Here is a 12942-nt window from a genome sequence, read left to right on the forward strand (position 1 = left end):
GGTAAAGAAATTCCTCCCTTTTTGTTCCTACTTCTTTGTTTATGTTATTTGTTATTGAAGTGTGTACATTAGCAAAGTCATTATCGATAATGGGTTTATTATTAACAAGTTTTGTGGTACTTATCTGTGTAACTGGAACAAGATTTTGGAATCCTAATAGCTCCTCCTTTGAAGATGTTGCATGTTCTGTATCCATTTGGGTTTCTAAAACATTTTTATCGGGGGCGTCGTCCCCGCTAACTGCACTCATAACTTTTTAATGTTTTTATTCCGATTTCGCTTTTTTATTTGGTGTAATTAATTTACTTTTAAAGTTCACAAAATATTTATTTAAATATCTAATTTATAGACACCGGTTTTAAAAAACAAGCTTCTTTCCTACGCACGTCTGACTACCACGACGAATGGAAGCTAAGTGAAAGTATACGTGTTAAAAAGTACATTTTTAAGGCACTCGTGTGAATTGCAGCATTCGCTTCGCTCATTCTGCAAACTTTCACATGCGTGCCTTAAAATTGTACTTTTAACACTTATATCATAAAAAACTATTAAATATAATATTAATCACAGGCTAATTATAATTAATATTCAAATGATATATCTTTAATATCGTATAAATATGTTTCATAGTACCTATCTATGAATTATTTAAAAATAATAAAACCCACAGATTTTCAAATCAAGATGTTTTGGACTTCTGGAATATTCTATTTAGACGGACTTTAAGTTCGTCTGCTTAAAACCGGTAACACTGAGCTGCAAGGTTCCATAAGTTTTATATTGGGATATGCTGCCCACACTGCAAAGTGACTGCGGAACGCTGAATAGAAGATTTACAAAAAATGGGAAGTTTATGGTCTTCCATTATTGAATAATCTAAATTGGTTGCCAGCAATTATGGAATAATCCAGAATTTGCATAAAATAAAGAAAAACGGCGCAAGAAGCCTGCAAGATTTTTTGATGATTTGCCTAGACCTATAAGTAAAGCATATAGTAGTGACACGACTGATAATTTTGAGCCCTACGCAATATTTTGCTGTGAAATATTTTAAATTGTCATACATTGTATAATAAGCAATTTATCCAGAAGATTTAATGCGGCAAATGAAATTCATTCGCTTTTTAACATTTTATGGACATTCCGAGATGAAGATGGCGACAATATTAAACAAAAAATATTGATATATTGCGCGAGTTTTATAAAGAAGACATCGCAGTGAAGAATTGATTGATGAAAATTTTCATGAGAGCGATATACATGGATAATATTGGCGAATCTCAACTTTCTCCAATAGATTTTCTTAATAACATTAAACATCACAAATTGGAATCATTATTTCCTAACTTCGTCATTGCATTAAGAATATTTTGCACATTACTGGTGACTGTCGCAGAAGCGGAAAGGTCCTTTAGCTGTCTTTCGCGCATAAAAATACTATGAGGCGATTTTTCGAAAATTATAGACACCTTTACCAATCAGAAAACTCGAAAAGCAACTGTATTATAAATATTTTTATTATCATAAATATAATCAAAATTTAATAAAATCCATATTTGAAATGTTTCTTATTATTTAGTATTGATACTTTTATTTCTATAAAAATTAAACAATTTTTTTCTCTTCACTTTTTGCCGGGGCCCGCTCATCCCTCTCGGCGGCCCTGACTACAAATAGTTTCTTTTGACTTTTGATGTAAAATAATTAGGGAAGCAGGAATTGAAAACTTTAGAATTTTCCATTAATTTTCATATTGCCCGTTTGACGATTCACTACCCGATACGTAAAAAAATGTATTTTGTCGGCTTCCAAAATGAGCAAATTTCTTCTTCTTTTTATTCCTATGTAACTCGAATAGAGACACCGAAATAACGCATTGCCAAATTGTAGGTATATAACAAAATAAAACTACATATTTTTTCTATGTTGTAGATTTTTTAGGAAAACTTACCACCAAACATGTACCTTTTAACGCTCTGAATGCAAATATGTATTATAATTTGAAAGCTGTATGATTTATTTAAGCAATCTTTATTTACACAAATTATTTTTTTTTAAATAGTTTTTATGCTGCAGTAATAAAAGTGAACTTCAGAACAATGTAATTTTATGTTATTAGATTTTTGAATTTGTAGAATTGAATTTAAAAAAAAAATCTTTCCATATAGAAAGTATCTTTTTTCAATTTTCACGTAATTATTTGTCTATGCTGTTTACTGGAAGGATCTTCTATTACTCCATCAAAATCTTCATCTTGAAGTTGAAAATTACTACCAAAATTGCCGAGACATAATTCTAAATAAATTTTATCAAAGTCATTATCAGTATTTTCTTTTTCGAGATTAATAATTGGTCTGTGAATTTTTGCAAGTCCATGGAATAGACGTGTTTAGCTAATCGTCTGGGTGAAGGCGTGAATCACTTTTATGGAGAGTGATCCTAGACATGAGCAGTTGATAAGTTTGACCAATGTACGACTTATTACATGAAGAACGGATAATGCTGTAAACTATCACTAAGTTGATCTATTTAAGTTTTATCTTTAATAAAAAAAAGGTTGGAAATTGTTAAAGGTGATCTGTGAACCACATTGATTGTAAAACAATTATTATTACTATTTTTATTTTGTAAATTATTCAGTATCCTAGTCAACCTCGGAGTAATATCTTTTGAAGTTGGAGTATTAGAGACCCTTTCATTGCTCGAGCCTTGAGCCATCAGGATGTCGCCGGGGAAGGTGCTAAATTTTCGTTATGGACTGTGTTCGAGTGATAAGGGATGCAAATAATATTATTAAACTTGATTGCTATCAGAAACCTACTGACAGCGCCGGCGATAGAGGGCCTGCAAGAAGGCGCCAAAGGCTTTGTTTAAAGTAAACTGATCAGATACCAAAATGATACAAAAGTTTGCGTATTGCAAAATGTAGCAATAGGTACATATTTCAACCGGAAAATGGAGAAAGTTTCTTAGGCCGTGTTCTCACCAAAAGTAACCAGTGACCTGAACACGATTACAATGAAACCGCAATTTTATTTCAGTTGTTCTTGTATGTTTACTGAAATCAACTGCTTTGAAGTCTCCGGTGCTCGACGAGAGCCACAAAATTCAAAGCTATTCTTAGCAACTGTAGAGGGTATGCAGTCAGCAATCGATGAGCAACAAGTTGAGTTGCCTTTTATTAGGTGGATACACGTGTGTATTTAAATACTAGCGCCGAGTCGCGCTGCGGTCACCAGTTGATTTTGGTGAGAACAGCCTCTGCGGTTTTATTCCAACACAACGAAAAACCGTCATATCATGGTCACGCTCCTGCGCGGTAAACAAAATACGTTCCAACAAAAAAATGATCTTTCATCGCATCGTCCTTCTGATTGTTCCAACAAAATTGTGATCGTCCAGTGACGATTGACGATCATTTCAGTTCTTGGATAAATGCAGGTATCTACTGGTTGGGCACTAGGATCAGTTTTAGAATTTCCATCACTGGACGGTAGAAATGATGAAAATGCACACAAAAACAGTACAAGCAGTTTGGACCCTACAAAAATTGTGTGTTTGAACCCCCAAAAAAGGTCAAAATTAAAGGAAGAAATTGTTGAAACAAAAATACTTTTTTGTTACAAAAAAATAATTTTTCACAAAAAAATAGCTGACATGAAACCACAGACAGACAAATTCAACCCAATAAATAAACTAATTAGGAAAATTAAGAGACCTTAATGTATATAAGTTTCTATTTATGTCTTTTATGTGGATAGAGTTATTCGAAAAGGAACCAAGCGACAAATTCGAGAATATTAAGAAATTACCACCAACCGATTTCTACTGGAGTATATTGAATATTCTAAAAATATCTAAGCCCCAGAACGACTCCAACGACATCTATTAACAAGAACACCAAGCGCCAACAACAACGATTTATAATTTAAACTAAATTTCTAACGTAATTTTCATTCGTGACAAATTCGAAAATATTTAAGAAATTACGACCAACCAATTTCTACTGGAGTATATTGAATATTCTGAAAATATCTAAGCCCCAGAACGACTATAACGACATCTATTAACAAGAACACCAACGATTTATTTTTTAAACTAAACTTCTAACGTAATTTTCTCCGAACTATTAAATATGCGCTTGGTTCCTTTTCGAATAACTCTATCCATGTAGTTTGGGTTATCTTTGTTTCTTGGCTGGCGTTTCATTGGAAGTTCTGCCCCCTCCTAAGGCAAATGTTTAGATCCGCTACTTAAAGTACCTAAATAAAATTACCTAAAACACAATAGTAGGGGAGGAAAGTATGTTAAATGTGCAGTCACTCGAGCGCTTTGGGGACCTATTAGGTTGTGAAGAGTAGGTTCTAAAACCAAAAAAGGTGGTAGTAAAGTTTTCCATTTTAGTGGGGACTATCCATAATTCGAAAAAATGTTTCAAATAAAAGTTACTTATTTTTACGTAAGGAATCCGAATCTGCAATAAAAAATGGGGGCTCCTATTTAAAATTTTAAAGTAACCCCCCACGACCCCACATCCGCTGCCATTCGATAGATTTTTCAAACATATTGAATAAATGTATTTTTCAGTTTTTCGATCTGATGTTCATTTCGCGAAATATCGCGGGATTCGTATTTTAAATTTACCCCCCACCCCTCTCCGTGGGCAGTCGTGTTTGGTATCATTCGATAGATTTTTGACAAATATTGAGCACGTATTTTTTAGTTTTTACATCTATCGTTCATTTTGCGAAATATATTCGCTTTTTCTTGTGAACATTTGTGACTCACCCATTTTCTTACGCCCCGCCCAAATCGTCAGATTTTTTAAATATACACTGTTTTGCATGTACTTATCTTACCTTATCTTAATCTGACGATTTCGAGTTTTTCTAAGGATAGATTTTTTTTCGCCCCCCCCCTTAACGAACTCCCCTGTGTTTAGAGCCAATATATGGTAGAGGTACATCCATGATACTATAGGGTACGAGGGTTCTTTCCATAAGATAATCTGACGCGCTCGAGTTACTGCAAAAATCTCCGCTTGGGCTCCCCTACCACAAGGGTGCCTATGTAAAATTTTGCAGGTGTGCACCTTACACCATACACTGGGACTGCCTACTCATCCAGGGATGGATTTAAACTACCATTCATCTCACAAATACTCGACCAAAGTTGAAAAGTAGAATAGTCAAATTATCAAATCTTTCATTCCATAACAAAAACTTTGAAATACTCAACTTAATAGCTAATTATTTATGTGTGTGTGTGTTTATGTTTTATTGGCACTGGTTTAAGCAACCAACTGGCCAGTCAATGTGTTTTGAATTCTCTCTTTTACAAAATATATGCTTAGTATCTAAATTTAAAACTATTAGTACTACTGTTTTTTTTTTACTCTGTTTTTTTTATTATTTTTTTTTATTATATTTTTTAACATTTTTTTATTACATTTTTTATTTTTTTTTTAGTTTTTTTTTTTATTTATTTTTTTTTTATTTATTTTTTTTTTGTATATTTTTTTATCGCGCTAAGACCTAAACCCGATTCAACCTCGCGGAAGTTTAGATCTTAGTAACTTTTTATTTTATTTAATTATTTTTTTTTTATTTTTTTTTCTTTTTTTCTCAGAGCTTTAATTTTAAACAATTAACATGGTTGTACAAAATTTTATAAACATCTAGATTGTTTGATTGTAAAAGGTATATAAGATTAAAAGGAAATTGTACATTAACTTGAACTAGATTGGCAAAAAAGTTTGATATTTCAATAAAATGTAAAGGACATTCTAATAGCATATGTTGTAGATCAGCTAGCTCTCCACATAAACATTCATCATTATCTACAAGTCCTATTTCTCTTTTGTAGACTGGAGTCAGACAGTGATTACTTCTTATTCGACAAATAGTTTTGATAAAGCCTTTGTTGGAAACTTGATTAAACCATGTCTTGATGGGAAGTGTAGGCTGGATTTTTTTGTAATAATTTCCTTTGTCTGAATTATTGTATTGTTCCTGCCATTTCGTCCGTTTGATAGATCTCATAATAGAAATTATGTCTCCCATAGGAAGTTGATAAGTATGCAGAGTGGATTCCTTCGTTGTTGCTTTTTTAGCCAGATCATCTACTATTTCGTTGTTTTTTATACCAATGTGTGCTTTTATCCAACACAATATTATATTTTTGCCCGATTTCAAAGCTTCACTGTTCATTGCTATGATGTCACTGATGATATAATTTTCTGCAAAATTATGTACATTATATTTCAATGTCTTTACAATGCTTTGGCAGTCTGTAAATATAACATAATTGAGTTCTTTTTGATTAATACATATTTTGTATGCTTCTTTGATTGCAATGAGTTCAGCTGTGAAAATTGTCATTTTATCAGGTAATCTGTTGTTTATTTTTATACTTTTTTGTGGGTAATATATAGCATATCCAACTTTTCCTTCCATTTTTGAACCATCCGTATATAATTTCTGATAACTCCCCCAGTTTTTTTGTACACACTGAAGGTGGTCTCTTTTAGTAAGGAAGTCTGTCGCACGAATATTACTTAAATGACAGTTAACTGGAGATAAATAATCTTCATAATTTAGCTTTCGAGACGAGCTTTGTTCAATTTGGTGTATGTCGCCAATGGAATTAGAAACGTTGAGGAAGCTTTCCACAACTAAAAGCAGTTTCTTTTTTTCCCAGTAATAATGAGTTAGGTATGAGGTGGTTAAATGAACAATTTTATTTAATAGCAGTTTATCGTTAACCGCTGTTTTAACTATAAATTTCTCACTTAGGTATTCCCTGCGTAATGAAAGTGGAGGTTCATTAAGCTCACATTCCATGACCAATATAGGTGTGCTACGAAGATAACCAGTGCATAACCTAAGTGCCTTATTTTTGATCCTCTCGATTTTTTGGAGTACAGAGTTTGATGCTGAGCCATAAAAAATAGATCCATAGTCTAAGGGCCAATTTCTCATATCGAGTTCAACTCCAGTTTAACCTGAACTTTTAGTAAACGTCAGTTTAAAGTCAAAATCGTCTTTCTCAATTCCCGTTCAACCGATGGCAGTTTAAACTTGAACGATGCTTGAACGGTGGAATTCGGCCGTTCAAAGATTTCAGAACTCAGTTCAGATGATTTCATGGACTACGCATGCGTTGTATTAACACGAAACGCTGTCATAATATAAATATATCCTATTTTATTATATTAAGCCTAACGATAAACGATAACATTATTTGTGTTTTTATAATATTTATTTATAATTATTAAAATGACTATTTGACTATAAATACTTAAATTTAACTTTATTCAAAAACAGCATAAAAAAGGTAGTTCAAAATGGCGACAGTTTTTTGCCTTTTGCCATCTATTGGCATTTCTCCAAAGCTGTAGAACGAGCACTGACATGAACGCGCAATGAGAAATGCATTCCAAACAGAACCGGAGATCACCTGTGAACCCGGTTCAACTGAACCATAGATTAACGCAGGTATGAGAAATCGACCCTAAGATTGATCTTATCAAATTTCTGTATAGTAATATTGATATGTTTGGATCAGCTCCCCAGTTACTGACACTTACAGTCTTCATGATATTCATTGCATTTTCCATTCTTCGTAATATGTAATTTGTGTGTTCTTTCCAATTTAATTTGGAGTCTAAAAATACGCCAAGAAATTTTATTGAAGTTTTATAAGGAATACTAGTATTATCAAATTGTAGATGGCTTTGAGGAACATATCGTTTTTTAGTAAAGGTAACAAATGGTTGATTTACTCTCTGATATTGTTAAGTTATTATCGGTAGCCCATTTTTTTATAATATTCAATGTCGATTTAAGGTAGTTATTACATCTATCTATTGACTTATTTTCTGCATATATCGCAACATCATCAGCGTACTGTAGGATTTTTATGTGTTGAGGAAGTTTAGTTTCTAAGTCAGCAGTATACAGTATATATAATATAGGACTTAGGATGCTACCCTGAGGTAGTCCCAAAGATGTGTATCGGGAGTTAGATTGATCTCCATTTAATCTAACGTGAACTGCTCGATTAATGTATAAGTTAATGATGTTCCATGTTACTATCTCGGGTATTCCTATTTCCAACATTTTCGCGTATAGTATGTGAAGATTAACGTTGTCGTAAGCCCCTTTTATATCTAAGAACAAAGCACTAACTGCTTTCTTATAAGTAAAGGAACTATATGTCTATTAAAAAGTGGCAGAGGCTATCTTGTGTGGATTTACCTTTTCTAAAACCAAACTGACTTCTTGGTAATAGGTCGTTCTTTTCTAGCCAAAATTCCAGACGGTTTTTAATTCTAATTATTTATAAAAAATTCTTATCAAACACATTACATAATTAATAAAATCTTATATAACGGGGTCCATAATGAGGACTTTTCACCCAAGATATGAAATTGGCAACACCGCGCTGCCACAGTATTTTTATTCATATGTCATGTCGTTTATTGACATAGATAAGAGTAGTGGTTTATTGATTTCTATTGTGTTTATGTTACGTTTAATAGGCTTTACTATTAATAATTATTAACTGAGTTTTGCTGAATGTTTTTATTCAGTTTCATTAGTTATGGAAGATAAAATTGAAATTAAGATAGAGCTTGAAGAGTATGACCAAAATTATATAGAGCTATCCACATCAGTAGACCTAGATTTAAAAAATGAACCAGGGGAAGACTACCAAGGTAAGAAAACTAGTAAAAAGGTTGGACAACATCAAGTTTAGGGCAACCAAACATAACCAATTTGTAGTTGACATTTGAGGTAATCTAAAAACACTGACAGTGTTGCCATGTTATAAAATATTTCTTACTGTAACATCTAAAATTCAAAATTGAATAAGAACACAATATATAATTTAAAAATCAAAAACAAATGTGAAGTATAAATCAGAAAATATATTAAAAGCATTAAAATTATATAAAAATCAATAGTGGCAATAGTTAATAGAAACACTAAACAATGTGAAGATTTCTAAACTGTAACTAATAAAATATCTAAAATACTAAATAGTAATAAAAAGAAACTAACTTAAACTGTAGACTGTAAACTCTAACTAATAAAATATCTAAAATACTAAATAGTAATAAAAAGAAACTAACAAACTGTAGACTGTAAACTCTAACTAATAAAATATCTAAAATACTAAATAGTAATAAAAGAAATTAACTTAAATGAATAAACTAACCTATGAAATAAAACTAATAATACACTAAATTAAACTGAACTTAAATTTAACTAAACTAAATATTGTTCTAAAATGCATAATAAAAATTCCACAAATGGGTCTTTATCCTTTATTCGTTCCCTCCACATAAACTCTTGGAGGTACGATGGAAACAAATCCATGGAAGTCCCGCATTGTCTACGGAGCTTCTTCTTAGACCGCATCCAAACGCTTTCTATAGTTTGTGTATGAACACTGTCATCATCTGGATCAACGGAATAATTCTGATGAATAACGGTTCTGTGTTCATACACACCCCCATCCAAGCGACCAATATTTCTATAGGATCCCCATCCATCAGTGACAATTAATGTCCCCGGTAGAATTGTTCTAAAATGAATATCATTGTATTCTACTACTAAATATAAATATGTAATATTAACATACCTTGATACAATGGGCAGCAGTGTCTCTTCGTTCCGTGCCTGCACTGGTGTAAGGAACAGTTTTCCACTGTTCCTTTCTATCATTCCAAAAACCCACTGTCTGTTCCCGAAGGCCCGCCCTCGATGGTACTTCCTGTGGAAAAACATGGTTTCGTCCATTTCCACCGTGACTGGTTCTCCATGTTCATCGAACCCTCCTAATTCCACAGGATGTTGCTCTAGATATGTACTGCACACTTCTCTGCAGAAATTGTACCAGTCAATAACAGTAGGGGCAGACAGTGATGTTTCCTTGGAGATTACTTTTTGCGGGAAGTCATTTGCAAATCCGTATAATATTATCATTATCTGGGAAATAGCTAAATGACTTCTCGCAAAAATGATCCTTCTCGAACTGATGTAGACGTCTTGCATTGTTTACATTTCCACATAAACTCGTCTACACGACCAGTACGTTTAACCAGTGTCTTGTGTATGTTGCATACATTGCACAGCACTGTGTTTTTAATCAATTGCGGCATGGCACACCACACCAAACAGTCATACACACTACTAAAAGGCAGTAAAAAGTAGCCGCAAGTTCCATATTTATATCCTCAGTTGATTATTATTTAAAATTGCGTCTGGAGCAACAATAAAAGTAGCCATTATATTTTTATTAAATTTAATTTGAACACTACAAATTACACTACAAATACAGAGACTGTACTAACCTATAAATCGTGCACATGCTTGTCATTTTTGTCTGTAATAATTCTTGTATTTTTGTTTTTAAACTAAAATTGAAACAAAAAAAGTTGTTGGATCTTGAATTTATGGTGTACTTGTAATCCTGTTATAATTTTTCCGAGTGGAAATATCATTTTTTATAGTTTTATTTAACGGCAAATAAATTGAGGTTAGAATGCCACTGAAATGTGAAAAATGCCGTCTTAATATTGCTGATGATGAAAAATCGGCCCGTTGCGATAGCTGTGGTGTTTATTTCCATTTGGAAGAAAAATGTTCTAGTTTGTGTGCCAGTGAACAGCGGGCTATTGTAGTTCAAAAACGTTCATTGATCTTCTTTTGTGATGATTGTAAATCTGCATTCAAGAAAGTTCCCCAATTAATTAATAAATTTGCTGCTCTTGAGAACAAAGTTTCTTCCTTGGTGGATAAGATTGCCAATTTGGAAAAGGAAGTTCAAGTTTTAAAAAATTCAGGCGCTAGTTCCATAAACTCAGACACAGTATCCTATGAAGTTCAGGACCGTATTACTAGGGCAAACAACTTAATGGTGTATAATGTTAAAGAGTCTTCTAGTACCAATTTGCAAGAAAGGATTGATAGTGATAAAGCCAGTTTGGAACCTATCCTTCATGAACTAGGTATAAATTCCAATGTTGTGCTTAAAGTAATACGAGTTGGCAAAATAAATCATGGTAGATCCAGGCCTATTAAAGTTGTTACAAATAATTCTTATGTAATAAAAGATGCAATGAAATCTAAAAATAAACTTACCGATGGAGTTAAAATTAGTTACGATAACACTAAATTTCAGCAAGACCAGCTAAAAATGGTTCGGTCTGAACTTCAGGCAAGAAAAGATAATGGTGAACTTGATATTTCTATTAAATATATCCGTGGTATGCCAACAATTGTGAAAAAAGCTCCAAAAAACTGAAACGTTCTCCTTTATTACTTTATTACCAGAATGTTGGTGGGATCCGTACAAAGCTAGTTGAGCTACGTAACGCTATTGCACATTGTATATATGATGTTATTATTTTGGTCGAGACATGGTTGACAGATAATTTTACTGATCATGAGCTTTGTTTCAACAATTATAGTGTTTTCAGAGCTGATAGAAACTTAAATACTAGTTCAAAGAATAGAGGTGGTGGAGTTTTAATTTTAGTTAATAGTAAGTTTAAATCTACGCATCTTACCACTCACTTTATTAATGTTGAACATCTGTTTGTTTCTTTGTCAAGCCATAACGAAACTGTTATTATTGGAGCTGTTTACATTCCACCATCATCAAATCATGATATTTATGTGGATCATTGCTCTGCAGTAGAGTTTATTGTTGAAAACAACCCTAATAGTAGCTTATATCTTTTTGGAGACTATAATCTTCCACATGCAACTTGGAATTATTCTACTGAGGATGGTCTTTCTGTCTCTTGCCCTGCAGAATATCCTGCATTAACGGTTTGTGAAAGTTTTTCATATTTGAATTTAAGGCAGGCCAATGTAGTTGCAAATCAGCATGGAGTATTACTTGACTTATGTTTTTGTAATGATGATGCTCTGGAATCAATTACTGTTGACACAGCGGTGGACACTTTATTGTCAAACAATTACCACCATGTTGCACTTTCATGTGAATTAACTGTTAGTGATATTAATCCTTTGTCTTGCGATATTCTGTATTATGATTTTAAGAATGCTGATTATATAGCTTTAAATGATTATTTTGCTCCAATTAATTGGGAGTATTTCTTAGCTAATGATGATATTAACATTAGCATTGAAATTTTTTATCAGATTCTAAAATTAGCATTAGATTTGTTTGTACCTATTAGAAGATACAAACCATCTGTATATCCTCGTTGGTTCTCATCTGAACTTAAAAAGTTGATATCTTGTAAGAAGGCAGCTCATGCTAAGTTTAAAAGTACTAACTCAGCTGGTGATTATTTAAACTTTTCTAATCTTCGAGCTCAGTGTAAAACTTTGACAAGAACATGTTATGATAATTATATTTCTAGTACTGATCTGAAGGTTAGTGAAAATACAAAATACTTCTGGAATCACATTAACTCATTGAAACAAGATCACGGTATCCCCAATAAAATGCATTATAATGGTACAATTGCTGAAAGTGGTACAGACATTAGTAATTTATTTGCTACTCATTTCTCTAGTGTTTATAAAAGTGATAATATAGATGTGTCAAATGTGCAATACGATATTTTTAGGCAGCCTGACATTCCATTTATACAATTTTCCCTAAGCGAAGTTTATGAAGGAATTAGCTCTTTAAAAGGTAAACTGGTTAGTGGTCCGTATGGTATCCCTGCCTATTTTTTGATAAATTGTAAATGTAGTCTTTCCAAACCACTAAATTATTTATTTAATTCTTCGTTAAAATTACAACAATTTCCTGTTAAATGGCGGGATAGTTTTATTACCCCTGTATTCAAAAATGGTCTGAAAAATGATATTGCTAATTATCGTCCCATAGTATTACTTTCTGCAATACCTAAATTATTTGAACTGTTGTTATATAAACCCTTGTCATGGTATT

At 32.5% G+C, this 12942-nt stretch overlaps 2 protein-coding genes across 7 annotated transcripts in view; one reads left to right on the plus strand and one right to left on the minus strand.

Annotated features, from left to right (window-relative positions):
- The first annotated feature begins 8480 nt into the window (after nt 1–8480).
- The window catches only part of LOC114342772 (zinc finger protein 665-like), a 135370-nt gene continuing 130908 nt past the window's right edge, over nt 8481–12942 (plus strand). For all 6 annotated transcript variants that reach the window (XR_007698629.1, XM_050653413.1, XM_050653409.1 and 3 more), the window contains exon 1: nt 8481–8719. Coding sequence is in view for 5 of the 6 variants with exons in the window: in XM_050653413.1 (XP_050509370.1) it covers nt 8605–8719 (115 nt within the window). In the remaining variant the exon portion in view is untranslated. The remainder of the gene's footprint in view (nt 8720–12942) is intronic.
- Nucleotides 8940–10392, minus strand: LOC126886464 (uncharacterized). Its single transcript, XM_050653415.1, has 2 exons — nt 9649–10392; nt 8940–9591 (listed from the first exon to the last, which is right to left on the minus strand). Exons 1-2 carry the CDS (start codon nt 10059–10061, stop codon nt 9273–9275), a joined length of 732 nt encoding a protein of 243 aa, XP_050509372.1. The 5' UTR covers nt 10062–10392; the 3' UTR covers nt 8940–9272.

Source organism: Diabrotica virgifera, chromosome 6 (genome assembly GCF_917563875.1).
Source record: "Diabrotica virgifera virgifera chromosome 6, PGI_DIABVI_V3a".
Lineage (NCBI taxonomy): Eukaryota > Metazoa > Arthropoda > Insecta > Coleoptera > Chrysomelidae > Diabrotica > Diabrotica virgifera.